Source organism: Mustela putorius, unplaced genomic scaffold (assembly GCF_011764305.1).
Source record: "Mustela putorius furo isolate JIRA1106 unplaced genomic scaffold, ASM1176430v1.1 tig00003853_pilon_pilon_pilon, whole genome shotgun sequence".
In the NCBI taxonomy this organism is placed as follows: Eukaryota; Metazoa; Chordata; class Mammalia; order Carnivora; family Mustelidae; genus Mustela; species Mustela putorius.
The window spans coordinates 609,394-635,583 of NW_025422005.1; the positions used below are offsets into that span (position 1 = coordinate 609,394).

A 26,190-nucleotide genomic window follows, 5' to 3' on the forward strand; every position below is an offset into this window, starting at 1 on the left:
GGGCGGAGCCCGCCGCCGGCTCCCGACCGAGGGCATCCGGCGCGCGGGTGGCGTCACTTCCGTCCTGGAATTCCCGCGGCCGTTCCGCGCGCCCAGCCCCCGGCCCGCCCCTGTCCCGCCCGGCGCCAGGCCGGCCTGCGTGGTTTCGGGGGCCACAGAGACCGGGAAGGGGGCGGGAAGGTAGGCGCCCGCACTATGCCGCCCAGATCGGGCACCAAGAGGGCTCCTGGGGCCGGGCCTCCCCCGCTTCTCTCCGTCGCGCGGACTGCGGGCGCCCGCGGAGCTCACGGCAGCCCCTCCTGTAGCTCGGCCGCGCCCACACCGGAGGCCCGACGGCCACGCAGGCGGACGGAACCCGAGCCCCGGGGTGGGCCGAGCCCCGGCGAGGTGTCCCCGCAGCGGGCTCGACCGAGCACTGCCCCGGCGAAGGCCGCAGCCCCGCGCGCGCGCCGCCCCCAGTGCGCCGCAGAGCGACCTCCGCGGGGGAAGCCGCGGACACGGGCTCGCCCCGGCAGGCTCACACTCCGCTCCCACGTCGGCAGACGGGGCTCGAAGTAGCCAGTGAACACCGGGTTTCCTCCAGACGAGGAGGGGAGAGTGCGGGGCGCATGGCGGGCTTAGTCGGGGAGCGGGTGGCGGTCGCTCCCACGGGGACACGGAGCCGCAGCGGGCGCTTCCGGTCACTATGACTGTTGTTTAACCAGTAGCATAGTTTCCGACTCCTTTTGGAGTCTGGGCACCGGTCCAGCGCCCAGGAAACCCATAATCAGAACCTCGGGGAAACGAGTACGTTCTGCAGAGACGGCGGTGTCGGAGGCTTTGCACCCAAGCAGCAGGCGGTCAGCAGAACCTCCCCTGGGCCAAGCGGCTCCTCGGCCAGGAGAGGGGCATATGGGCAGGTTCGCCGGGGAGCTGGGGCATTCTTATTCCTAAAGCAAGGGAAGGAAGAGGCCCCAACCAGAGCAGGTACGGCCTTTGTGAAAGAATGAAGCCCTCAGTCCACTGGTCACAGGTAGAAGAAAAGAACCCCATGTGCACGAACTCCTGGCCTAGTTTTTCCAACCCAGGAAACCATGAAAACACTTGAGGCCTTGGGAAAGCACACCACCAGCCAGATGTAAAGCGCCACGTGGTGCGTGTGTCAGCCCTACCCGCCCATCCAAGGGGCCGCTCACAGGCAGAACCCACTGGTTCTGGGAAAAGCATTTCCAGCGCGGCGGATGTTCTCTGAGCTGCGTGGGACTGTCTCTGATTCACCATGTGTGTTTTTCTTAAATTAAAGACACATTTTGGATTGTGCAAGAATATTCTCAGCTTTCCAGGGCAGATTATTTTAATGCTGATATACAGGAAATTATGACTACTGGAATTAAAAAAAAAAAAAGCTTTTTAGGCCCTTCAGTGGAAGCTTCCTTGAAAGCCAGACATACTACATCTCTAAGTATCAATGTAGGTAAGCAAATGACCTGACCTGACACCTGTTTGAAGTGTTTCTTTGCAAAGGCACAGACAACAACCATGGACACGGGAGGAAGTGACCCAAGGAAGTGGTGACACCCAGTGTCAACGTTGATACAAGCACGTTTGGGATGGCTCAGTGAGAACATACTAGAAACACTACTACATAGAGTTAATTAAAAAAACAGATCATGTCTGTACATTCATTCCACACATGGCCAACACAGGCCACGGGTTTTGTGTCCTGGCTGGGCTGTCCTGGACGGAGACCAGACATGGGAAGAAGGAACGTAAGCCCCGGGCCGGCACACTGCCGGCCACAACTTGTGTTCTGAGGAAATGTCTCAGAAGCAGCTTTGCTGGAAATGACCTCATTTGCTAATAATTCAGGAAAATCTTCATTTTGTTTCGGATTTTGGAAAATCGCACCTGCAGACAGCCACTTGTGAGAGGAGACAGGGCACAGGTGACCTGTAGTGCGCTTGGTCCCTTACGAGCTCAGACGCAGGTGCTGCCCGTCTGGTCACACTCCGATGACCACTGCGATGACGACATCCGTGAGGAAGGCAGCATGAAATCATCTTGCTACAAGATGACCGCAGATGTGTCCTCTGCTCCCGTCCCGTCAGCAGCTGGTCGCGGCGGCCACATTCTTGAGGGGGGAGGCACGATGCTGTGCAAGCTGTGCCTTCACTCTGGTCCCCCCAGACCCAGGTGACTGCTGCCCCAGTCACCTCCAACGAGTCCTCCTCCGTGTGTTTGTGGGGGAGGCGGCGAGGGAAGGGATAGAAATGGGGCAAGTCTCATGATCAGCGCCTTCACGGTGCAGGTGAGCTCGGCGCGCAGGCCAGCACACGCTGCCTGTCCGCGGGGCACAGGACGTCCTGAAAAGGTTGTAGTTTCTTGTTTTGTTTGTTCATTTTTGGTGGAAAATGTGAGCACTGAGAAAAGGCCCTGCTCTGACCTGTCATTATGGCACGCCGCTTCAAGTAGCCAGAAGTTAATGAGACATGATTATTGCTCTTTGTTTCCAAGAGATTTGACCTTTAGGGGGGCCTGTTTTCATTTCCCAGCTGAGACGCCAACCGGAAAACCAGTGAAGAGATGGCGGGAGCCAAGGACTGAGCAACAGGGAGGGGATCCGACGAGGGGCTGTTCGCGCCCGAGGCCCTCCTGTAGGCTACTTCGCTCAGTCACGGCAGGCCGGTCTCAGGCGGCCGTGTTGCCGCCGCAGGTGACGCGCCCCAGTGTGTGAGCGTGGTGCCACAGAGAGGTCTTCAAGCCTGGCTGGCAGCGGGCGGAGCCCTGATCAGAATGCCACTGGGATGTGAGAGGGGGAGCAGCGTGCAGAGGCCTGGAGCCCGGACCTTGCAAAGGGCTCGGATGCCCAGCGTGATGGTCCGTCTGCTCTGGGAGGCGAGAGCCAGGCCAAGCCAGCCTGTGGGTTCAGTGTGTTAACGGTCACACAGCACACCTTCCAGAAGCCACTTGTCCCTGGCCACCTGTTTCCTTCTTTAAAAACTCCAGTCATTGTAAATGCAGTGTGACAAAAACTGTGAACACACCAAATGTTCTTCCCAGCACCCCCTACTCCCTCGTTCATGAGGGAAACCCTCAGCATCCTTGTCCAAGAGACAAGGTATGAAGCGGCCCGACCAGCAGGGTGATGGCAGGAGTACCTCTAGGGAACCCTTCAGAACAGCCCGGGTTACACACAGGGGCCCAGAAAAAAAAAAGGGAATGTCCGTATGTCCTTGTCCTGAGCTAAACACCACAGATGCCTGTCTGTCCTCCACCTCTGTGACCGGCAGCCACCGTCATCACATCGGGGGTCCCTGAATGAAGGACAGCCACCGGTGAGAGTCGGGACCCTCAGGAGGTCTGGGGCCTAGTGCAGCAGAGACCCTGAACGGGGTGGGGCACCTTCCCTTCCATAAGGGGCCTTTCCCTAAGTGGTCCGGCTGCTGACAGCTCTGGGGTGCAGAGGGCGCCGTGGGTGGAGGGGCAGGAAGGCCAGAGCCACGGGCCTGCCCCCTTCTGTGCCCCTTCCTAGCTCTCTCCTAGTGGTCACCTGGCTGCTGTGGCCTCTGGCCCAGGCAGTGGCACCTGGGCCTTCCGTCTCAGCACGGCAGCCCCGCCAGACAGCAGAAGGACATGTGCAGGCCCAGGGACACGGAGCTGGCACCAAGCAGTGGGAGTGGCACATGTTGGCACCTGTGGCCGTCCCCCCGCCAAGGCACCGGGGCCTGGCCTCACTGTAGCCGGACCTGCGTACTGGTGAGGGCCTGCAGAGGCTAGTGCGGGTCCCAGGGCCCCTCATGCGCTCATCACGGGGTCAGCAGGTCGGGGTTTTCACATTACATGGCTGTGGCTCAGCTGCTGGCTCTGGTCTGTGCCCCAGGAAGCTGGCATCTGGGATCCCTGTGCAAGTTCCCGGTGGTTTTCACTGAGAACTCAAGAAAGGAGCAGGGAAGGCGGCATGTCCCTTGGTCTCCTGCACCTACTGACCTGAGGGGCTGGGCGTCCATGCCAGTGAGGAGGACAGCAGCGGTGGGCAGCACCTCGGGGCCCCGGGCACCTGCCGGGGCTTCCACAGCTCAGTGGTTTGGCCGGGGGTCCTTGGGGGTCAGCGGCTCCGTGTCGTCCTCTGGTGTCCGGCTGGCAGCCGCAGCCAAGCTCTGCATGGCCTCCTGCTGGTGCTGCTTGGCTTTGTTGTAGAGCAGGACGCCAGCTGTCACTAGTGCAGTGCCGGTCGCCGACAGGCTGGTGACGCTGTTGCCAAACACGATGACGCTGAGCCACGTGGTCGAGGCGTGCTTCACGGTGCTGGCGACACTGCAACGACAGAGGTTACAGCCCAGGCTTGGCCCGCCGCCCGCACAGCCCAGGGGCACCCCCTCGCCGGCTCCCTCCTCCTCACTTTCACTAGCAAAGGTGTCCAACAGAGAAGCAGGGACAGGTTATGACGAATGGCCATACTCCCGTCCTGCAGACTAAACTGACATTTTGCTTTATTTGCTTCATCCTATTTGGGGACTGAAATATTTTTAAGTAAATCACAGACATTATGGCATTTTCCCCTAAACAGCTCAGCGTTCTGCTGAAGGGCAGGAGAGCTCTGCAGACGCCGCCGGGCAGAGAGGAACAGGAGCCACCCCAGAAAGGCCCCTCGGGGACTCTGTCTCTTGTGCGAGCAACGCTGGGCCCCGTAGAAACGCAGTTAATGTGAAAGACGCTGACATGCTCACAGCACTTGTGTCTGGGGATCTTGGGCCTCATGTGCTTTACTCTTTGTACTTTTCTGTCTTTTCCAAACTTCCAATGACGAATTAAGTACTGCTCTTACGATATGAATAAGACGTACACCAAAAAGCTATTTTCTTTAAAAAGAATTGGTTTTCTGCTTTTGCCCTTTTTGAACCATTGTTAAGAATCACGAAAAAACAAAGTTTCACGGGTACTTGGAAATAATTCCTGGCCCCATATGGATACCAAAATGTGTGACAGAGACAGTGACCACTCCGGACCTCAGAATGTAAAAGTCCTGACTGACTGTGGCTGGCACTCCTGCAGACCTTCCCCCGTCAGGAGCCAGGAAGGGGGAGGGCCACATGGGTCACAGGGCAGGGCGTGCAGCTGGTGCCCTGCACGGCCGCCGCACTGGGCCAGAGCAACCTGAGCAGGGAGGGGCGGCAGCCGCCCCAGGGAACCCCAGAGAGTCAGAGGCCCGGCTGTTCCACGCCTCTGCTTCCTGTTCAGAAGTTTAAAAAAAAGGCCCACTGACTTCCATGACACGTGGCCAAAGCTAAGAACGTGGATTTCTAGGCTTGCTACGGACACGAGCTCATGCTTTTCTGCTTGTTACTGAAAATTCTCTAGTCTTGAAATGGTGCTTTTATTAAAGTCTGTAAGTCACAGAAGGGGAAGAGGAGCCGGCAAGGCCTCCGGCTCGCCTGTTTCCAGAGTTGGGCCTCCAACGTGGGAGCCTACGGCTACATGTGGCTATTCAAATTAAAATTGCTTAAAATTAGATGAAATTAAGAATTCATCTCTTGGGGGGTGCCCGGGTGGCTCAGTGGGCTACGCTTCTTTCTGCCTTTGGCTCAGGTCATGGTCCCAGGGTCCTGGGATTGAGCCCCACACTGGGCTCCCTGCTCCGTAGGGCCTGCTTCTCCCTCTGCTGCTCTCCCTGCTTATGCTCTCTCTTTCTAATAACTAAGTAAATAAATAAAACCGTAAAAGAAGAGTTCTGTTCCTTACTGCATTCACCTCACGTCAGGTGCCCATGGCCCCCACTGGACAGCCCAAGAGCAGAACATTCTGGCCTCACAGGCGGTGCCACTGACACACTGATCCAGACAGAAAAACACTCAAATCTGCTCCAGTTTCCGGGGGGGGGGCTCCCTACAGACTGATGTGCTGGGCCTCGCCGTAGGTCAAACAGCTCTGAACAGCACGGCCTGGTGGTCACAACACGTGGCTACGGCCCTCCCTTCACATCTGAAGAGCACGGAGATGGTTCATGCAATCCCTGGGCTTAAAGTCCGCTCCTCTGCAAAAGAGCTGGACGCACACTTTGTCTCTTGGGAAACTACCGTGCTCACCTGAACGTCACAGGGGAGATCTTGCCCATGAGGGCGTAGGCCGTGACGCTCTGCAGGTGGAACAGCACGCCGTCCGTCAGCAGCAGCAGCACGACGTCCCTGCTGTAACTGAAGCTCCTCCCGCTCCGGCCGATCACCGGCAAGTCCTGTGGTCAGAACAGAAGCAACGCTCTGCCGTTGCTGTCTTCCCTTCGCAGAGCACCTCGGGGAAGCCTGGGGTCACGGGTACCCAGTCTCCTGGGCCCACAAGCTGAGGCCGAGCAGTGATCTGCAAACAGCCTTCTCGCGCGGCACCCAAACAGCCCCACCAACCTTCTGAACGTGCACACGCACGCGCGTGGCCAAGAAGCCCATGAGAGGGCGCTCAGCATCACTGACCGTCCGGGAAACGCAAACCCATAGCACTGGGGGAGACGGCAGGGGAGACCGCCTCACGTGCGCGCACGGTGACCACCGAGAACAGAAAATGGAAAGGACACGTGCAGCGGAGGAGGGGAAGCTGGAGGCCTTGAGCGCTGCTGGCGGGAAAGTAAACTGGTGTAGCCACCGCAGGACAGTCCTCAGAAGGTTCAACAGACAACTCCTGCGAGCACGGCACCCCACGTCTGGGCGCCCGCCCGAGGAACCAGGAGCGGGGTCTGGGTTCGTTACGTGCACGCCCAGGTTCACAGCAGGACTGTCCGCCAATGCCGAAATGAGGCAGCGACTAGGCATCCATCCGTGTGGGGACGGACGGACGGACGGACGGACGAACGGACTCCGATGACTCAGCCCAGAGGAGGAGGAGGTTAGGCACCTGCCAGAGCACGGAAGGGCCCTGAGGACACCACGCCCAGCAACATAAGCCAGTCCCCAAAGGACAGACCCCATAGGATTCCACTTACATGAGAGACCTAGGGTCGTCAGATCTGCACAGACAGAAAGGACAGTGCGGGTGCCACTGGCTGGGGGAGGGATGAAGGAGCTCAGAACACAACTGTGCCACTTGGGCACCAGGATTATTTTGGGCTGAAGACCCTTAAAAACAGCAGGAGCACGAAGAGCCTGAGCTCCCTTCCCATCCCTGAGAAGGAGACAGGCCGCGTGGAGGCCGTGGGCGCGGCAAGAGGAAAGCAGCACGCTCCTCGCCGGAGACCGAGCCAGGCGGACTCGCGGCCTCCGCCCCCCAAACAGCCGCTCCCCTGCAGCCACCTCCCCCTGCTTGGCCTGGATGCGCACACAGACTCGCCCCTCCTTTGGTCTCCTCGGGAGGCTCCCATGTCATGTGAAGCTTATGTTAAATCAGTCTGTGGGCTCGTGCCCTGTCATCGCCCAGCCGAGGCCCTGGCAAGCCGGGAGAGGTAAAGCTTTGCTCCCCCAGTGGGGCAAGCGGGGAGTTCCTTTTTAATGGGGACAGAGTTTCAGTCCGAGATAATGAAAGTCTGCACACGGACGGTGACGGCTGCACCACCTGAACTTATCTGACGCATACTTTAAACGGTTAGAATGGTTAATTTTATGCTTATGTATGTTTTATGACAATAAAAATATTTTTAGAAATGTACATCTTTCCATCAACCATTTCTTTCTTTCTTTCTTTTTTTTTTTTTAAAGATTTTATTTATCTGTTTGAGAGAGAATGAGTGGGAGAGAGCACGAGCGAGGAGAAGGTCAGAGGGAGAAGCCGACTCCCCACGGAGCTGGGAGCCCGAGGCGGGACTCGATCTGGAAAGTCCGGGATCATGACCTGAGCTGAAGAAGTCGCTCAACCAACTGAGCCACCCAGGCGCCCTCAATCAACCATTTCAATTCCAAGAAAGTATCCTACAGAAACACTCTTGTCTGCTAAAGACACGACAAGTGAAACAAGCTGTTCGTGTGAAATGTGCCAAGCAGTCAGGTTTCTGTTCAAGGGGCTGTGACAGATCAGGCACAGCCACACCCCGGAGCACAAGCATAGGATAGAAGAGCCTAGTTCCATTTGTGTTTAAAAAAAAAAAGTGGGGGGCGCCTGGGTGGCTCAGTGGATTAAAGCCTCTGCCTTTGGCTCGGGTCATGGTCCCAGGGTCCTGGGATGGAGCCCCGCATCGGGCTCTCTGCTCAGCGGGGAGCCTGCTTCCTCCTCTCTCTCTGCCTGCCTCTCTGCCTACTTGTGATCTCTCTCTGTCAAATAAATAAAAATTAAAAAAAAAAAAAAGGTCTGCATGGACATGGACACACAGCTTCCTAAGACTGTTAGAATCATACCACACGCGTGTCTACCCGAGTATGATCCTAGCCATGGAGACAGGGCTGGAAAAGGGGTTTGCAGGAGTGGGTCCAGGGGTGATCAGGAGACAGACCGTCTCTTTGCTTTATCTACTCCTGTCCTGTTGCTTGCTCTAAGTGGGCACCTGTTACTTTAAACCAATAATAAAACAGGCCTAAAAACCCTCACACTAAGACTTCAGGACACTTCCGCAGCCTCAGGTTGGCCCTGATGGGCGCAAGCCAGCGTCTGATGCTTCTCTGAGCTTTGGCTTCTCAAGGGCACACCAATGACCCCTTCTGAGTGACGGGGCAAGCAGCCAGCCTGCCAGCCCCGCCCCCTGGACAGTTAGGTACCCCCCCCGCCCCGGCCAAGCCTGTCACTGTGGAGACGCGATGACGCAGGCAAGTGCCCAGTGGCGTCCTGAGACTCACCATGAAGAAGACCCAGGCGGGGACCAGCATGGCCACGGCCGCGGCGCTGGTGTAGAACTGGAGCTCTGCGGCCCTGCAGGGGCAAGAGAGGCACCTGACGCTCCCCCAGCACCGCGGAGACCAGGCCCCCGCAGCCCGCGCGCAGCTCCCGAGGCCCTCGTACTAGAGTCTGTGCTGTGCAGCCTGATGGGGAGGGTCTGGGAGCGCTCACAGCCGCAGCCGGGAACCAGCAGGCCCTTCAGGTGCCTCGGGGGCAGCTGGAAACAGGAGGGGTTTTTCTTCCAAGTTACCACAAAGTAGTTTTATTTATTTACTTATTTGTTAAGGTTTATTTATTTTTTTAAGTAATCTCTACACCCAAAACGGGGCTCGAATCCACATCCTGAGATCAAGGGTCGCCTGCTCTTCGGACTGGGCTGGCCAGGCGCCCCCTCCACAAAGTACTTTTAAAAGCCACGTTAGCCCACGTGGGAAAAGCATCAGGTCTGTAGGGGACCCTCGATTCAAAAGGGCAAGAAGTCCTCTCGGGCCAACAAAATGGAATTTCATGGGCGAGTGATACTTACGAGAACCTGTATTTGTCCCCACTGAGGAGCTTTTTTGAAAAAACATTTTGCAAACTAGAATAGAGGAAAGAAGAGATTATCAGGGGATGCCAGGAGTCAGCGTGGACCTCAGAGGACTCAGCACCTGCACCTTCCTCAGCGGTGACAATGACGGCAGCCCCTCGGGGACGGCCCCTGCCCAAGCACCACGAGCCAGGCCCACGCTGGGGGGTTCCTGGGTGTTGCTTCACTGGGGGGGGCATGACCAGCCCCTTTTTACAGAAGGGTAAACTGAGGCACTCAGAAATTAAGCGGTGAGCCTGAGGGCCCCCAGCTGTTAGGGGTCAGAGGAGCCCAAAGTCCTGCTCTAAGTGCGTACGAAACCCTGCCCTGGACCGAGTTCCCATACATCAGTACCTGCCGCGGGCCAGGCCCCGGGGACGGACTGTGTGGGAGGGAGCGGACATCGGTCTGAGCTCTCGAAGACGCCAGTGGAAAAATAATGGACAAAACTCTGGAACGGAATAGACCCACCAGAGGAGAAGAGGAAACAGTACCCAGCTTGCCCAGGAACCAAGGGACTTATCACATCTACCGGGGACGCGACCCTCTGGGTCCCAGAAGCAGCAGGGGGTTTCATTTGATTTTGATGCAAAAACTTAGTTGAGGACAAGGTAAGACCAAAGCTCTGACTACAGAATTAGAAACCAGAACAACCGTCTGGGAAACAGCGGCAGTGTGGGTCAAGGGCCCTTGTCCAAGTTCACGGGCTCTGTGTCGCTGCTGGAATTCACCCTGATGATGTCAGACACTTCAATGCAGCCTCGTGTGAGGAGGCCCACCCTGCACATCCAGACAAAGAGGCATTAATCCGCAGGCGCTTGGTGCCGCACCCGGAGGCGGTTATGGGGCCCAGGCTTCTGAGAGCCCCCCGTGCCAGCACGCGACGCTCACAGGACCACACACACAGAGGGAATGGAGCCAGACCCAGACCGAATGCACACTGAGGCTGTATTGGATTTCTAGGAGCTACATACGTAGAGGGGAAAAGCCAGAAGGAAATACATCTAAATGTCAGAAATGAAATTACAAGTGACTTTTAAACGTCTACTTGGCCCAGCACCAGAAACCTCAGGGTGAGCCTGTCTGACTTCAACAGGTATGGCAACAATAAACTCCGTGTGTCTCCCTCTGCCCTCCCAGAAGCAGGACAGACCTGGTGCCAGTCAGGACTTCTCCAAGAGCAGGGCTAGCGGAGGCCTAGTGTAGACATGGCATGGCAGCCCAGATGCAGGGCGGCCGCGCTCACGGATCTAAAGAGAACTCTGCAACACAGTGTCTGCCCCTCTTGCTGTAGGACGAGGAAACTCCCAGGCAGTACTTTCCCTCCGGCACCTGACTGGGGCTGCTCCGTTCCTAGAGCCACCCCTGGACACGGACCAGACACTGCCCCTTTGTTCCAGCCGCAAGACGGCCTCTTCCCCTTTGCTTGGCTGAGTGCGGACGGACATATGAAGCCACGTGGCACGCAAGCTAACTGTGTCCTTGCAAGGAGTGTTCTTCAGACCAAGACCACGTGCTGTCCAACTCTGGCTTGTTTTCTGAGAAAAGACTGCCTTACTGGGACACAAACTATTTGATATTTCGGAAAAGCCAGCATCAGGTGTGTCCAGTGTGAATTATGGGATGTGACTCTGAGTTAATCTGGACTTGCACATCATCACCCTGACCACACCATGTGCCCTTGACTCACCAGTCCATGATGTTGGTGGACAACGCGGCTGAAAACCCCAGGACGTTGAAGCTTATCTCCGTGGCCGTGCACAGTGCCAGGCCCCCCATGATGGGGATGAGGGAGAGGTTGACCAGCAAGCCTGGAAAGGGCAAAATACACAGAAGGGAGGCCGCGTCAGTCCCCCCGCTGAAAATCTCTGCTGGGTGCCAAGGCTGTTTTCACGCCCCCCACGAAAGCTGCCAACTTCCACTTGTGTTAAAAAACCAGCAGTTAATGATTCTTTACACTGGAGAGAAACAACATCCACGTCCATGCCTGCTCCGAGCCCACCGCTCTCGCCCAGGCCGGGAACCTCACGAGGCTGTTCTCGGTGAGGCACGTCTGCAGGCCCACAGGCCAGATGCACGAGGCTGGGACCCCGCGCCCCGAAGCCCCGCCCTGCCCTGCCAGGCACGGCCGTGGCCCAAACTCTCCCTTGAGAACGAGCGCTCTGGACCAGTCCGTCCACACGGGGGGCCGGGGGCGGAGGCTGCTGAACGCCCCGGCGCAGGGGGTCTCCCGTCAGAAGCTGCACATGGTGAGGAGGCAACCTCTCTCGGCTCCGGCTTTGCCCTGGAGCCCTAGGAACAAACTTGAGGCGGAGCTGAAGGAAGTCCGTTGGGCAGAACGGAAAAGCACATTCGCTCTGGAAACCGGGCGTTGGGCCTCATGCTGCTTCAACACGGGGTCCCATTTTGTTTACTCTGAAATTCAGTTGACGAGGGAAGAAGTCTTCCGTGGAAGAGGTCCCCGCTGACCTTGGAGGACGATGGCCACCTCCCAGCACAGGACCATGCTGTCCAGGCTCCTGTCGCTAGGGAGCCCCCAGACACCAAGGAGCAGCCCCCAGGCCCACGCGGCTGCCAGGCTGAGAGCTGGAGGAAGGGAATCCGGCCTGGCAGGCCTTCCGCCTGCCAGCACCTTCTCGGTTTTCCAGCATATGGTCTTGGCCTCCCGTCTGCCCAGAAACGTCTGCTGCATGATGGACTGTACGTGTGAAAACCCAGAGAATGTGAGGCCACCAGCACCCTCTTGCCCTTAGAAGGACTTGGTCTGCTGTTGGGAGGCATCCACGGGGGTGGGCATGTGTGGGGTCTCAGGGGAGAGCCCAGGGATTTCCCGGGGTGCCCCCCGAGGCAGGCCCCACTTGCCCTCAGGTCTGAAGCCCCACAGGCCTCTCTGCCCCGAGTCCCAGCCACTGCTCGAGAATCCGCAGACACCGCGGCGGGAAGGGCGTCATACATCGGGGTCCCTTTTGCGGGTGACCCTCAGCTCTGGAGCCCCGGCCCCCAGTCATTCTCCCCAACAGATTCTCTTTGCTACGTTTGTTTGTTCGCACTGTTCTGTACAAAACAGCTTAGAGCCACCACAGCTGGACGCCAAACCCTGCTGTTTTCACGTCACTGAAGGAAAGTTTGTGCAGCTGAGCAGCCCCCTGCCCCCGCCATGCAGTCCGCTTCATTTGTTTCTGGAGGCTTGTGATTTCTAGGGCTGCTGTTTATGCTGATCGGACTGTCTTAGCACCACCTCAAACGTGTGTGGTTCTGGACGCACACCTGCGAGGGGTCCAGCTGTGTACTCCCCCCTCCGCCACCCGCCACCGAAGCCAGTGTGTATGTGCATCTCCACGTCGATCAGCCCTGGCTTCAGATGAGAGGCCGCACAGGACACACTTCTTCCGCTCCCTGCTTGTCTCCACGGAACAATGCTGGATGGACCCTGTTTTCAAAGGCCGGTGGGAAGAGCAGGGACGTGTGTGTAATGTGTAGTTGGAAACAGTCTGCGGTCACTGAAGTTTGGAGATTTGTAATACATCAGCTTTTTGGCCCTTGTGGAAGACGAAGCCAGGCAGCTAAAAAGCAGGGAGGAGCAGGAGGCTGTCGGAGGAGCTCAGGAAGGACACAGGAGGCGGCCAGCCTGGGCAAGACTGCCGGGCGCACCAGCAGGGGATTGTCACCAGGCAGTCCCTTGCGTGACACAGAAGGCCATCTCACCTTCTGGGACGAGTGACTCCTCCCTTACTGGCTTCCTCCTTCCCTCCACAGCTTCTATGTACCCACCAGCCACGAAGCCTCTGCATATCCAAACAGCCTTGCCCTCCGCTGAGGCAAAGAAGCACTTGCTGGAGCGAGTGCCTGGGGCACTGTCGCTGCTCAGAGATGTTCTAGGACAGAAGTCAAGACGTCCACCTCGGAGAGGCGAGCCTCAGCGCCCGGCTGTGGCTGGGGAAGGGGGCAGAGGCAGGTGGGGGGGCGCCAGGAGGCTGCTCACCTGTGTACTCCCCCAGGATCATCCGGGACATGATCACAGTGAAAACGGGAGCAGAGCTCTTCACTGTCTCCGCAAACGAAACCGCCACATTCTTCAGGCTGACCAGACCCAAAACCACTGTCGCGAACCTGAAAATAAGCCCGAAGTGTCACCGTGATGGAGGCGGCCGCTTGTGGCGGCCCTGCTCCCCTCGGCTCCCCGCCCTGCCTGCCTCCCCCTGAAGACTTGGGTCTGGCCCTGCAGCGAGGGGCTCCGCGGCCCCAACAGCGAGGCGAGCTCCGCACGTTCAGGGTGGCAGGCCCAGGGAGAGGAGGGGTGTCACTCTCAAACCATTCTTAAGTAAGATCCATGGCAGTTCCAGAAGGAATCTGTTTGCATTCAGATCCACAAAACCAATACATTTGTCGTCCTAAAATCTAGACAGCCCTAGACCACATAAACTTTGCACTGAAAACACGCCTGTGATCACGGGTCTACAGCGTCCGTCGGCCAGCCTCCCACTCCCGGTGACAGCCAAGACATTCTCCGCAGCACTCAACCAAAACGCCAGATCCCTTACCTCATGAGACCCACAAACAGCATGATCATGATGAAATTGGGTGGGTAAGAAAGCCGGGTTTTGTGCTGATACAAACAGCAAGGAACAAATATTTTAACGCAGCCGATGAATGTGGTTGACAGCATCTGCACGGCACCTGAGGGGACAGAACAGACTCGCCTCCCTTCCCGGCACGCAGGCGCACAGGGTGCACTGCTCTGCGAGCCAGACACGGCCCGCGCCCCGCGCGCCCCCAATCCCCGGCGCTGGGCTCTTCCGAGTGCCTCTCACACGGACCCAGCAGCAACTGCGGGTTCCAGGGGCCTGGCCCGTACCCCCCGAAGGCCATGGACCTGCGCTACCTAGCATGCTGGGCTCCCCTTCCAGCAAGGACAGGATGTACTTGTTGAGGAAGAGGGTACAGAAGCTGAAGAAGAACCACAGCGTGAGGTAGAGCAGAGCCCGGGAGCTCCAGACGCCCAGCTCGGACTCGATGACGGTGGTCTCGGTGATGGTTATGGAGAGCACCTTCTCCTCGGGGGCTCCCTCGCTCCTGGTGAAAACAATTTTCTCGCTGCGGTGGCCCAAGAGGGAGCCCCAGGCAAGGAGCGGCTTCCCCCTGGGCTTGTCCTCGGGGCCGGGGGCCGGCTCTGCCGGCGCGAGGGGTTTTGCCGAAGCCGACATGCTGGTCTCCTCAGGACTGCGGGCAGCACAGGCCGGGCCGACTCCCAGCCGGAGGTCTGCGGGACGGAGAGTGCGCGGAGCACGACTCGGCTCTCCCTAGAGAGCGCGTGCTGAAACGTGAAGGAGAAGAACCGGCATTATTGATTGTGGCATCCTGACGTCCTTAAAAAGTGCTAAGCACGCAGCTGCAGAGCGCGGAAACACACATGCAATCCCAGCCTTCTTTCCGCCTCCAGGTGCCCGTCCGCTGCGCTGCCAGGACGGGCCCCGACAGCTCCTGTCTCCCCGCCCCAAGGGGCTGAAGACCAAAGGTTCCAGCAGCCCTTCCCCACGTGCCCACCATCTGCACAGAGGTCCCAGGAGGACCCCACCCAGGCTGCTGCCCTCCTGAAGCCATCTCAGGGGCTCTGCACCTGCCTGATCTGGGACCTGCCTAAGTCCCCGAGGACAGGCCTCGGCCCCAGCCCGCTCTGCGGGTCTCCGTGCCGCATCCGCACGCGCTCGCCTCACGGTTCATATTTTATCCTGCTTTCCCAGCTGTTCTTCACAGGAAGACGGCCCTGCCAGAGACACTGGCTTTTTAATCTGTCCACTGGGTTTTAAGTTACAATTCCTCTATTTTTCACCATAGACATTCTATTTGGTTCCACCTGGAACTGGTCTGCATTTCTCACTGCATCTTGTTCTTGTTTTTAACATAAAATTTTTTTTTAAAGATTTTATTTATTTATTTGACAGACGGAAATCACAAGTAGGCAGAGGCAGGCAGAGAGAGAGGAGGAAGCAGGGCCCCCGCTGAGCAGAGAGTCCGATGCGGGACTCGATCCCAGGACCCTGGGATCATGACCTGAGCTGACGGCAGAGGCTTCACCCACGGAGCCATCCAGGCGCCCCTTAATGTAAAATTTTTTTTTAAATAAACTTGACACCCAACAGGGGGCTCGAACTCACGACCCCAGGATCTCCGACGGAGCTGGCCAGGCACCCCGTGTCTTGTTCCTTCCTCCCTTCTTACGTCTTCTGTCTCAGGTTCTCTAAAGGCCCCGTACCCAAGACCTCAGCCAACACCTGGGCCTTATTCGCTGGGCTCTGGCTTTGGGGTTGTGTGTGGTGCACGTCAGTCACCTCCAGCAGATCCTGCATGCAGGGTCCTGTGCGCCCTGGGCCCAGACTGAGGGTTTGGGGTTTCTGTCACATGCCCCAGGAGGTCACTGGCCCAGGACCAATTTCATGCTACTTTCTCGACAAACCCTCAGCACAGCAAACCCATACCTGCTGGTCTCAGACCTACGGTCACGGCCTCTCCCCTAAGATCACAGGCTTAGGCAGACCTGGCTTCTCCGGTGGTGGGCAGGGAAGTTCTCCAAGTTCTTGCATTAAGCCGAGGCCCAGTGACAGCAGCCTGCCCTATCTCAGGAGGGCCAGGGTCCCACCTCCTTTCCCAGAGACGTCAGACCCACGTCCCCAGCCAGCCTCAAGCGGGCTGCGCACCAGACTTCCCGTTCCCTCAGTTTCTGACACCTGGGCTTTCCTCTTGTCAGTCCACACATCTAGAAGGACATCCACCCTACTTTACCCCTGGCTCCTGGCGTGGGCGGCAGGGGGCATCTGGGGGCTAAGTCGGCCTGCACCCCGGCCCCCCAGCAGGACCTCCCGTGGGCGTACACGCTGCCCGCCCCACTTCTCTCCTGCTCATCTGCAGACGAGTGCTCAAGGGCTCCTCAAATTTAAGACCTGAATTTCCGCACGCCCGGAAGCCGGCTTTGGTCCTGCCCCCAGGCGCCGGCGACACCAGGGACTCTAGCCATCCTCCCTCTGCCTTGCCTTGGCCCCCGGCACTCCTGGCTCAGTCCCCCACGAGCTCCGCGCCACAGCCCTGCGTCGCACCCTGGCTGCCCACATGCATCCCAACCGTGGCTACACCCTACCCCAAATGCACTGCAGATCACAACGGGGTGTGCCTGGCCCTTCCAGGGGCTCCCATGCCCCCATAAGGACGAGCCCTTCGCCACTGAGGGCCCTGAGACTGCGCAGGCTCCTCTTCCCCGGCCCAGTCCCACTGTTTCGTTCGGGGCGATGAGGTGCTCTGTGCAGCTAGGACTGGCCAGGCCGGAGGGGATGTGGGGGGCCCGCCACCCCCACCACTCCGGCCTGGAACCAGGGACTGGCTGCAAGTGCAGATTGGATGCAGGGAGTCTAAGACCAGAGAGAGTATCCGCCCCCCACCAAGGGTCCCCAGGTCCCAGACCTTGGCTCCTTGCCCCTCCCCACCTCTGTAGGCTCTGCCTTCTCAGGAAAGCCTCCTTGTCCGGGCCAAATCCCAAGTTCGAGGCCCCTAGCACTACCAGGTCCTGCTCCCCAAAGGCCCCATCACAGTGGCGGTCGCAGGTGCCGTGGCTGATTGCAAAGCTCAGCTGTTTGCAGGGCACAGAGGCTCCGGGAACAGCCACAGACCAAAACACACGGCGAAGAGCGTGCGGCGGGTAACTGACCCCTTCCAGGCCAAGCACCCCTCCCACTGGGCTTCCACCAGAGAAACTCACTCTCCTTCTCCTAAAGTCCATGTCATGTCCCCCCAAGAAGCCCCAGGACCAGGCGCTTCTGAGGGCCAGATCTTCCCTGCGCCATGTCTGCTTGTGGTCAGAGGTTTAAGAAACTGGAAACCACCACTCGATGGCCCACATACTCCCATATAAAGACCTTCAACAAGATGTTGGTTTTCAGTCAAGGAGAGCCCGCACACGTGGTTCCACACAGCTAGGGTTCCGCTCTCGTGCCTGAACCCCAGTGAACGCACCGCCATGCCACCAGGAATGTTATGGGAGCGTCTCTTCACGTGTCTCTGTCACATCGGTGCTTGGCAGTGACTGCTTGGTCAGGGGCGCCCACAACACAGAAGAGTCACACCGCTGACTGCCCCGACCACCCACCCTTGGTTCCCCCATGTCTGGGTGCTCTGCTCCTGGGGGGGTCCCATGGGAAGCACCCGAACAGAGCCCCCCACCCGAGCAGAGGTCCTCCGTGCTGGCTGCACGCTCACGCGCCCGAGCTCCCAGAGCTGATAGAAAGTGGCCCGTCTCTGCGCAGACCAGTGAGGTCGGAACACTGCGGGCACAGCCCAAGCACCAGAATGATTTCTAGCTTCTGGGCTGATCGAATGCGGCCAAGCAGACGGCCAAGCAGAGAGCCACCATGGGGGTGGGAGGCACTCCCTCCGAGGAGCCCGCGGTTCTGTCACCGACAGTCCCAGGCTGGAAACACCCAGCAGGACACACAAACCGAACCACTGTCTCCGCGAGTGACAAGAAATGATAAAAGCAGAGACCCACGGGCGTGTGGCAGAGGCTGCCTGCGGCAACAAGTGGTCCCGGGGGACCCATGTGTGATGCTCACACAAGTCGCCAGAAGATGCGGGGTTAACGTAGCATTTTTTTAAAAGAAGATTTTATTTGACAGAGAGAGATCACAAGCAGGCAGAGAGGCAGGCAGGGGGAGAGAGAAGCAGGCTCCCCGCTGAGCAGGGAGCCCGATGCGGGGCTCAATCCCAAGACCCTGAGATCATGACCTGAGCCGAAGGCAGAGGCTGAACCCACTGAGCCCCCCAGACGCTTCAACGTAGCATTTCTTACAAGACTTACTGATTTAACTGAGAGCGCGCGCGCACAAGCACGAGAAGGGGGAGTGGCGGGGGTGGGGTGGGAGAAGCAGGCTCCCCGCAGAGCACGGAGCCCCAGTGCAGAATGACCCCAGGACCCCAAGGTTAAGCCCTGCGCCGAAATCAAGAGCCGGACACTTGACGGACCAAGCCACCCAGGTGTCCCAGCATTTGTTAGTAGCAAAACACAACCTAAACATCTCCTGAAGGAGAAACCGATCCCGGCACATCACGGGACCAAGGCCTTTGCCACAAGAGCCAAAGGGCAATCTTAAAAGGGCTGGAGGTCTGAAATGACAGCACCAAGCACAGAGGGCAGGACACACTGTGGTTCCCTGCAAGGCGGCCAAACATGCCAAACACCCAATACTGACTCGAAACAAAAATGTAAAAAGTTCTGGAAAAGAGCAGGGACCAGGGAGCCCGGGCCAGAGTCCATGGGGCGGAGGCACAGCAAGGACAGGGCCCGGGGAAACCAAACGGCGCAGCCAAGTGCAAGCATGTGTGCAGGGAGGCATCGCGCTGTCTTCCAGACTGTTCTATAAGCTCGGATTTGTGCATGCAGAAGAACCCCGTGTGCCAGAAAGCGGTTCTCCCAGAGCCTCAGCTGACGTTCCCAAGCCCCAGCACCTACACGAACGACGCTTGCTTAGGCCAGAGCCCGTTCGGTTAGAGCCAAACCTTCCTTTCTCTGACGGATTCAGAGTTCACCAGGCCAGCTTCCAGTGAGGAAGGCGGGGAAGGTTAGGGCGGGCGGCCCCTGCCAGGGGACCGAACTTGCCTGCCCCTCCCCAGCCCCCTGCAGCCTGGCGTGCAGCCCCCCGGACCAGACTTCAGAGTGTGAGGGCCTCTCCCGGTAACCGCGGGTCGCCTCACTCACCATCTGCCCCTTGGTGACCAGGTCCCCCTGGCTGCCCAGGAGCTGTCTCCCGTGCACTTTCCCCGCCTTCCACCCACACAGAGGCAGCCACCAGGCTTCTGGGGTGGACTGCAGCCGGGGCTGGAGACCCGGAGGTCCCGTCACACCAACCAGCAGACAACACACCAGTGCTCCCTTGCCCCATGTCCAGAACAGTGCCCAGAATCCCAAGGCAAATGCTCAGGCCACAGGACACACACACCTTCCGGCGCGAGCTCTTCTCATGACCACCAGCCTCTCCACAGCCCACCCAGCTCGGCGATGAAGCAATGGGACAGCCGGGCCCAGGGACGGAGAGATCCCAGGCCTCATATGCAGCGGGCTGAGGGGCAGCAGACCTGCAAGTGTGCGTGGTTTCCACACCACGTCCAAAGATGAGAGCAGGCCTGGAGCAGGCTACGGCGTCACAGACCCTTCACGTCCAAAGACTCACTAATCACACCTGGATTCCCACTGCTCGTGTGCTTTTATTCGGAGACAGAAAGCCACAGAGGAGGGGGAGGGAAGCAAGAAAGGAAGCATGTCAAGGAGCTTGGCCAGGAGAGTGGCCGCACTCAGACTCCTCCTGGAGCTCTGGGGGCCCTGGATCGGGGGCTGGAACAGGCCTCGGTCGACAGCGAAAGCAGTGACAGAGGACCACAGAGGGGCCAGGCAGCACCTCCCCGCTTCCGACAGGAGACCAGATGATTCTTCTCTGGAGAATTCAACAAGTGAAGGACAGACCCGGAGTATGGAAATCAGGGCCCCAAGGAGAGGCTTGGATAGAGAACGCAGCCAGGAGAAGAGCCAGGCCGGACGCTGGAGGAAGTATCTGGAAGGAGGGAGAGAAGGCAGAGGTAGGTCCCAGGAAGGAGGCCAGAGAGACGAAGCGCTCAGCGACCAGGAGACGCCACCAGAAAAGGGGCCATGGAGATCACGGGCAGGGCAGAAGCGAAATCTCACCAGAGGCTCCCAGGAAGCTCCAACTCAGGGCAGGAAGCCCCCCAAAAAGCAGCCAGGGGTGCCTGAGGCCGGTGGGCCCAGCCACACCCACAGCCGCTGGTGGTAGAAGCAATAGGCTCTGGAGAAAATCTTGCTCAATTCAGGCTTGAAGACCTTGGCAGCTGATCAATGGATACGGGTCAAAAATCAAAGGTTACCTGGAGAGGGTGGCCAGTGGGGGAGGAGCACCTGCCTGGTGGCTCCAGGGAGGGACAGACAGAGCCCAAGGGCTGCAGGTCCACAGGACACGCCCAAGACACCATCAGGGATAAATGTTCTGAGAGGAGTCACCCCACGGCCTCGCTGTAACAAGGCCGTGTTTGCATCCAAACCGCTCCCTCCCAGGGGCCAACGCATCATGGAAGGGAGAAGTGACTTTACCCTGAGACACTGGCGGACACTAACCCCAACCCAGCGACCGAAGTTGAAAATACTCCAGACAGAGTGCCGTCCTGTTTGCCCTGACCCGACGGACTAGGAAGAACGTGGCACGGCTGTGGATTTCGTGCCGCGGACACGTGACCACAAATCTAGTCGAGGGAACATGTCAGACAAACACCAAAGTACACAGGGCACAAAGGTCAAGGACTGGAGACCACGGGGACACGGCCACTGAATGCAGGTCGCACGCAGATTGGACCGCATGCCCGAGAAGGGCCCCCAGCGGCATTTAGGCCTGCGGCCTGCAGATGAGCTGCTGGTTCTGTCGGGACGTCCGGACGGAGCGCCGCTCCCGGGCCGCTTCCCCGGTCTCGCTGAGGCCGTGGGGGACGGGACGGGGACGGGAGGGGGCCGAGGGAACAGCATACAGGTAGGGTGCTTTCCTCTGTCAGTCTACAAGTTCCTCAAACTGAAAACTGAAAAATCTAGAATACGAAACAACTCAGTTGGTGGGTCACACAGAAATGACAGAACTGAAAAAAGTTACTGCATTCGAGAAAAATGTCCGAGGAAATTATCTGGAATGCAGCAAAGAGGTATGAAATCCATGGGTACGGACAGTAACCGGGTATGGAAAAAATCACAAGAATGGAAGTTCCAGCAGAGAAGCAGGGAAGACCGGCGATCTAAAGAGAGAAGCTGGGTACCAGGCTGGTTTGGCGGGGGGCATGCGGCTCTCGGTCTTGGGGTCATGGGTCTGAGCCCCACTCTGAGGGACTCAAAACAAATAAATTCAGAGATGACAAGCAAGCAAGTCCGATCTTGACATGGAGCAACAAGAGATGCGGGAGGAGAAGCCCGAGCCCGAGCCAGAGGAGACGGGTGGCGGCGGCGGAGACCGTGCGCAGAGGGACCGAGACGGACCCCAGTTCTCGAACGCCCCTGTTCAGAGAGCTACGGCTTCTGCAACTAGATTAATGTCCCACATGCTTAAAAAACAAACATAAACCTCTGAGGTGCAACACGAACAGAACCAGGCCGCGCATCAAGTAAAGCACATCAGCGCGCTGAAGTGCGGAGACAAAACGCACCCACGTACCTTCTGAACGGTCTGCAGAATGCGTGTGCTCAGATTAGACACAGACAGAACCCCGACAGTGAACTCAGATGGCGGGCTTTGTTACGCACTCATGGCTCAGGGGTTCTGGACTGAGCAGTGACAATTCTGTGGCTACTGGGAGTGAGACCTCAGTGTGCCTCCGGACACAGCACGGACGCAGAGTGGAGGAGAGTGCGGCGGGCTGAGCTGCTGGGGCTGACGAAGGAGTCGGGCATCGGCACCCGTGGGTACGGACAGGCGGAGCCACACATAGCACGCCTGTCCACAGTCCACGCATCTCTGCATCTGCTGCATCATCTGGCCACTGAGGGCCCAGAGGCAGTGACAGCCCAGCCACAGTGAGCACCCTGTCCTGGTCTTCTTTCTAAATCTCATTCTCCACGGAAATAACCAGCCCCCACAGAGAAGTGGCCAATTTCAGGGCTCGGGTATTAGCTGGGCCAGAGGAAGGGCAAGTGTTCAGACACCGGCAGGACAGGTCACAGGACACAGAACCACCCGTGCCAACGCCCTCAGGAGGAACCCAGGGGCAGTGTGAGAGTGAGTGAGTAGGGGCAGCACACGATCAGAACCCACTGAGTAAGATCAACCCGAACAGCCACGGCAATAACCGGGGAAGAGAACGCCCTTGTGTACAGGACAAAGTCAGCGGGCTGACGTAAAAGGGAGGCAAAATTAGAAAATCACCATCCGGCCACCTTCCTCAGGATCCCATGAACCACTGTGTCCCGGAGACCTTCCCCTAGAGAAAGCCTTGCCCGTGTGCACAAGACACATTTAAGCATGTCCACAGCAGAAACCCAGCCATCTGTCCACAAGAGGACCAACACGTCAGGCAGGGGATGTTCACCTGATGCCACATGGAACAGTAAAAACAGGTAACACACAGCAACACACCATCGGAGGTGAGTGACAGGAAGGTTGAAATCCCGATGATCAGCCGTGAGCCTGCAGTTCAGACTGAACAGAACCCCTGCTCCAGGGTGCAGTGAAGACCCCGAGCGACTGCCGGGCATGACCCACCGCAGCTACGGGTCGGCAGGTCCTGAGCTCAGGTCACACTCACTACCGGGTCGCAGAGGCCTTCCTGGATTCCAACTCACCGTCCCCAAGGCCTGTTCCTCTTGCATAGACCACGTGATCCAAGCTTTCAGAGGGAAGCAATTCTTGTCCTGCAGACACTGATGGTCAGCAACCCTCATCTGACCTAGAGCTGGCTTTGAGAGCCAACGGCACTCTGAGTCAGCCTGGAAACAAGGCGGAGCACCGGCTCCCCCAGCTCACTGGGGTAACGGTCTGAACTGTCTCCCTTTCAGACTAGAGCACAAAGAACGAGAAGCCGGAGCCCCCCCCGACCAGCGACAGAGTAAGTGCTTCATGAACCGTCTGCACTAGGCCAGGGAGCAGCTCTTCTCTCCCGCCCAGAGCTGACCTCAGAACGTGCAGGACTAAAAGGAAACCAGGTCTAATGAGATGTGGTGACACCACAAGAAACAAACATGGTACATCGTAACTTTGTCTGAGTGCCTAATAATGAGTCCTAAACAGGGGTCAGGACACCGGGGCCCCGCGGGCTGGGGGGCCACGCTGGGGGCGCGGGCCGTGTGCTCGGACCCGGGGCTCCTTGCGCTGAAACTCCCCGGGCGCAGGGCCCCGAGGCGGCCGAACCGGGTAACCGACGCCACGTCCAGCCTGGGGCCCAAAGGGGCCCCGGTGTCCTTGCAGCGAGGGGCAGCCAGGAAGGTGCCCAGGCTCCAAAACGGAGACAAAGGCACGGGTGCTGCTCCTGTCACCATGAAGAGAAGCTCAGCTGGAGGCTGATGAAAATAAAGATGTCCGTGTTTCCCCAGCCAGTTCTGCAGAATCCTAAATCCCAAGGCTCACAGCCTGAGGTTAAGAATCCCAGTTCTAGGGGCGCCTGGGTGGCTCAGTTGGTTGAGCAACTGCCTTTGGCTCAGGTCATGATCTTGGGAGTCCTGGGATGGAGTCTTGCATCAGGCTCCCTGCTCTGCCCCTCCCCCCTCTCACGTTGTCTCTCTCTCTCTCTAAAGTAATAAATAAAATCTTTAAAAAAAAAAGAATCCCAGTCCTAGGACAAGCGACTCAAGATGTTCTCAAACACCGGGTAAGGAAATCTAGATTGGTTCAACCTGTCAGCAGGGCGTTTTAGAGAAGACGTACGGGGTTTTACACAGTAGACCGTCTCTGGGAATCTCTTCTGAACCAACAACGGGCCGAAGGTCTTGCGGGACCTCTGTGCACAGTGGGGCAGACCCACAGCTTCGTCTCTCATGCTGAGACACTGGGCCCTACTGGAGTATCCAATAGGGAGCCACGAGTCACACGCTGGCCTGTTACCAAGGGGACATAATGTAGTCTGACAACTTTAGACAAAAAACATTTGTCATAGATTAAGTGTCGCTGAGTTCGGAGACCTCTGCACCAACGGCTCTGATGTAAACCAATGACTGGGAGGAACCTAGACCGGGTTAGGGACCTAGACCGGGTTAGGGCTGCAGGCAATTCTGGGAGGCGGAGTCCCACACTCGGTTGTTTCTCTCCAGTTTCTAATTCATTACCTTGAAAGTGGCTTCTTTCATCCCGAATCCCTTCTATCCCCACTGCTAAGGCCCCTTACGTGCGGTTCACTACACTGTCTTCCGCTTTAAATCGCCCCTCTCCGGTTCCGGCACCTGCACAAGTCCTCTCCAACCCCGGCCCGAGGACAAGGCACCGAACAAGACTCCGCCTCCGGACCGGCTTTTTCTCCCTTTCCCGGCAGCGGAGAGCAATGCGTCAGGGGCTGAAGCGGGCGGACTGCGAGGGAATCGGGGGACGCGGCCCAGCCAACCCGGGGGATTAGTCATCTGAGGCCCGGAGCGAACCGACAGGCCGCGGGCACCGGCCCTGGGCCCGAGCTCGGCCGCCGCACAGCGGAGTCTCCCACAGCCCCAGGCGGGAGACATCAATCCTGGGCGGCCGGACCTTTGGGCCCCAGGCCGGACGCGGCGTCGGTTACCCGGTTCGGCCGCCTCGGGGCCCTGCGCCCGGGGAGTTTCAGCGCAAGGAGCCCCGGGTCCGAGCACACGGCCCGCGCCCCCAGCGCGGCCCCCCAGCCCGCGGGGCCCCGGCAGCCAGGAAGGGCGGACGCGGGTGCGCCCCGCGGGGGCCGCGCCTTCGGACCAGCGAGGCGGGGCGGGAGCGGGAGCGGGAGGAGCGCGGAGGAGGGCCGACCCCGCGAGGTGGGGAGCGCCGGCCGAGCCGCCGGCCCCAGGGCTCTCTGAGGAGGGGTCCGCCCGGGGACGCGAGCGCGAAGGCACGCGGTGGGCCGGGGCTTCCTGTAGGCGGGGGCTGGCGCAGGCTGGCGGGCTCGGGCCCGGGGCGCGACAGGCGACCCCCGGCGGCCCCCTCGCCGCTTTCCCCTCCGCGTGCTCCGCGTGCCGGCCGCCCTCCCGCAAACACGCGACCCGGAGCGGTGGCATCGGGGCTCTCCCGACCGCCGCTTCCCGGTAAGCCAGCCGGGGCCCAGAGCGGCCTCCCCGCGCCCCGGAGTCGCGCGCCCCAGCCCCGACTCCGCCGCGGGCCTGGGGGACCCGGCCTGGGGCTCGCCCGCAGCCCCTGCCCCGCGCCGCGGCCTCGGCACCCACCGGTCGCAGCAGGGCCGCGGGCCGACGGCCGGCGCGGGGTCTCCGTGCGCCTCCGCCCGCGGGCATCGCCGACGCGCGCCGCCCGAGCCGCGGACAGGCGCCCACCCCGGGGCTGGCTCCGCGCGCGCCGCCAGGGTCGCCTCGGGGCCCTCCCCGCGAGCCGGGCTCGGAGACCCGCCGCCCGCCTCCGGGAGGGCCGAGCTCCCCGCGCTGCGCGGGCCGGGGGCGCGGCGCCACCCCGACCCCGGCGACCCCGCCCCACGTCGGGGCCGTAAGGGCGCGCGGCCGAGAGCGGCCTCCGGGGAAACGGACGCGGCCGGCACGCGGCCTGGGGTCGGGGGGGCGAGCTGCGGCGCCCCGAGGGCTCCGCGCGCGGCGGGGCTGCAGGAGGGGTCGCATCGCGTGCGCCGGGAAGCCCCGCGCAGACCGTTCCGTCCCGTGTGGGGCGGAGCCGGGCGGGCAGCGCCTCACCGTGGGGCGGCCATCGTCCCTCCAACCCTCTCTACGCGACCGCCGGGCCGGTGGGGTCGGGGGTGGGGGCGCGGGCCGAGCCGCGGGCGGAAGTGCTCGCCGCCGACCGGAAGCGACGCGCCGGAAGTGACGCGCAGGGGCCGCGCCTGCTGCGGGCGACGGTGCCCCCGGCCGTCCCGGCGCGGCCCAGGTCGCGGGTGTGCTCCGGCGGGTCCCGTTCGGGTGGGGCGGCTCCGGCCGCTCATTCCCGCGGGGCCGCCGCGCGGTTTTGATCTCAAGGGACAGTAGAGGGAGAGACGGAGGGAGCGCCCTGCCGGGGGGCTGGGGCCTGGGGGCGCCCGCACACCCGGGGCCCGGGGCCGCGCGGAGGCGGAGAGCCGCGCCCGCGGCCCCGCGCCTGCGCTCCCGCCCTCCCGCCGCGCCCCTGCGGCCCCGCGCCCTCCCGCCCTCCCGCCGCGCCCCTGCGGCCCCGCGCCCGCAG

At 59.9% G+C, this 26,190-nt stretch overlaps 1 protein-coding gene across 10 annotated transcripts; it reads right to left on the reverse strand.

Moving 5' to 3' along the window:
• Window positions 1-1,310: 1,310 nt before the first annotated feature.
• On the reverse strand, window positions 1,311-25,809 carry LOC101675525 (solute carrier family 35 member E2A). Of its 10 annotated transcripts, XM_045063546.1 has the most exons (11): window positions 25,710-25,797; window positions 23,773-23,942; window positions 14,214-14,645; window positions 13,873-13,937; window positions 13,314-13,441; window positions 11,022-11,142; window positions 9,686-9,782; window positions 9,290-9,343; window positions 8,724-8,796; window positions 6,947-7,006; window positions 6,215-6,879 (listed from the first exon to the last, which is right to left on the reverse strand). In XM_045063546.1, the coding sequence occupies exons 3-11, from the start codon at window positions 14,533-14,535 to the stop codon at window positions 6,282-6,284; spliced, it is 1,518 nt and encodes a 505-aa protein (XP_044919481.1). In that variant the 5' UTR covers window positions 14,536-14,645; window positions 23,773-23,942; window positions 25,710-25,797; the 3' UTR covers window positions 6,215-6,281. The 10 variants fall into 10 exon arrangements, with proteins under 10 accessions (XP_044919483.1, XP_044919484.1, XP_044919485.1 ...); XM_045063547.1 differs by lacking the exon at window positions 23,773-23,942 and having other exon boundaries at window positions 6,215-6,858; window positions 25,710-25,809; XM_045063545.1 differs by lacking the exon at window positions 23,773-23,942 and having other exon boundaries at window positions 25,710-25,809.
• Between the last annotated feature and the right edge of the window lie 381 nt (window positions 25,810-26,190).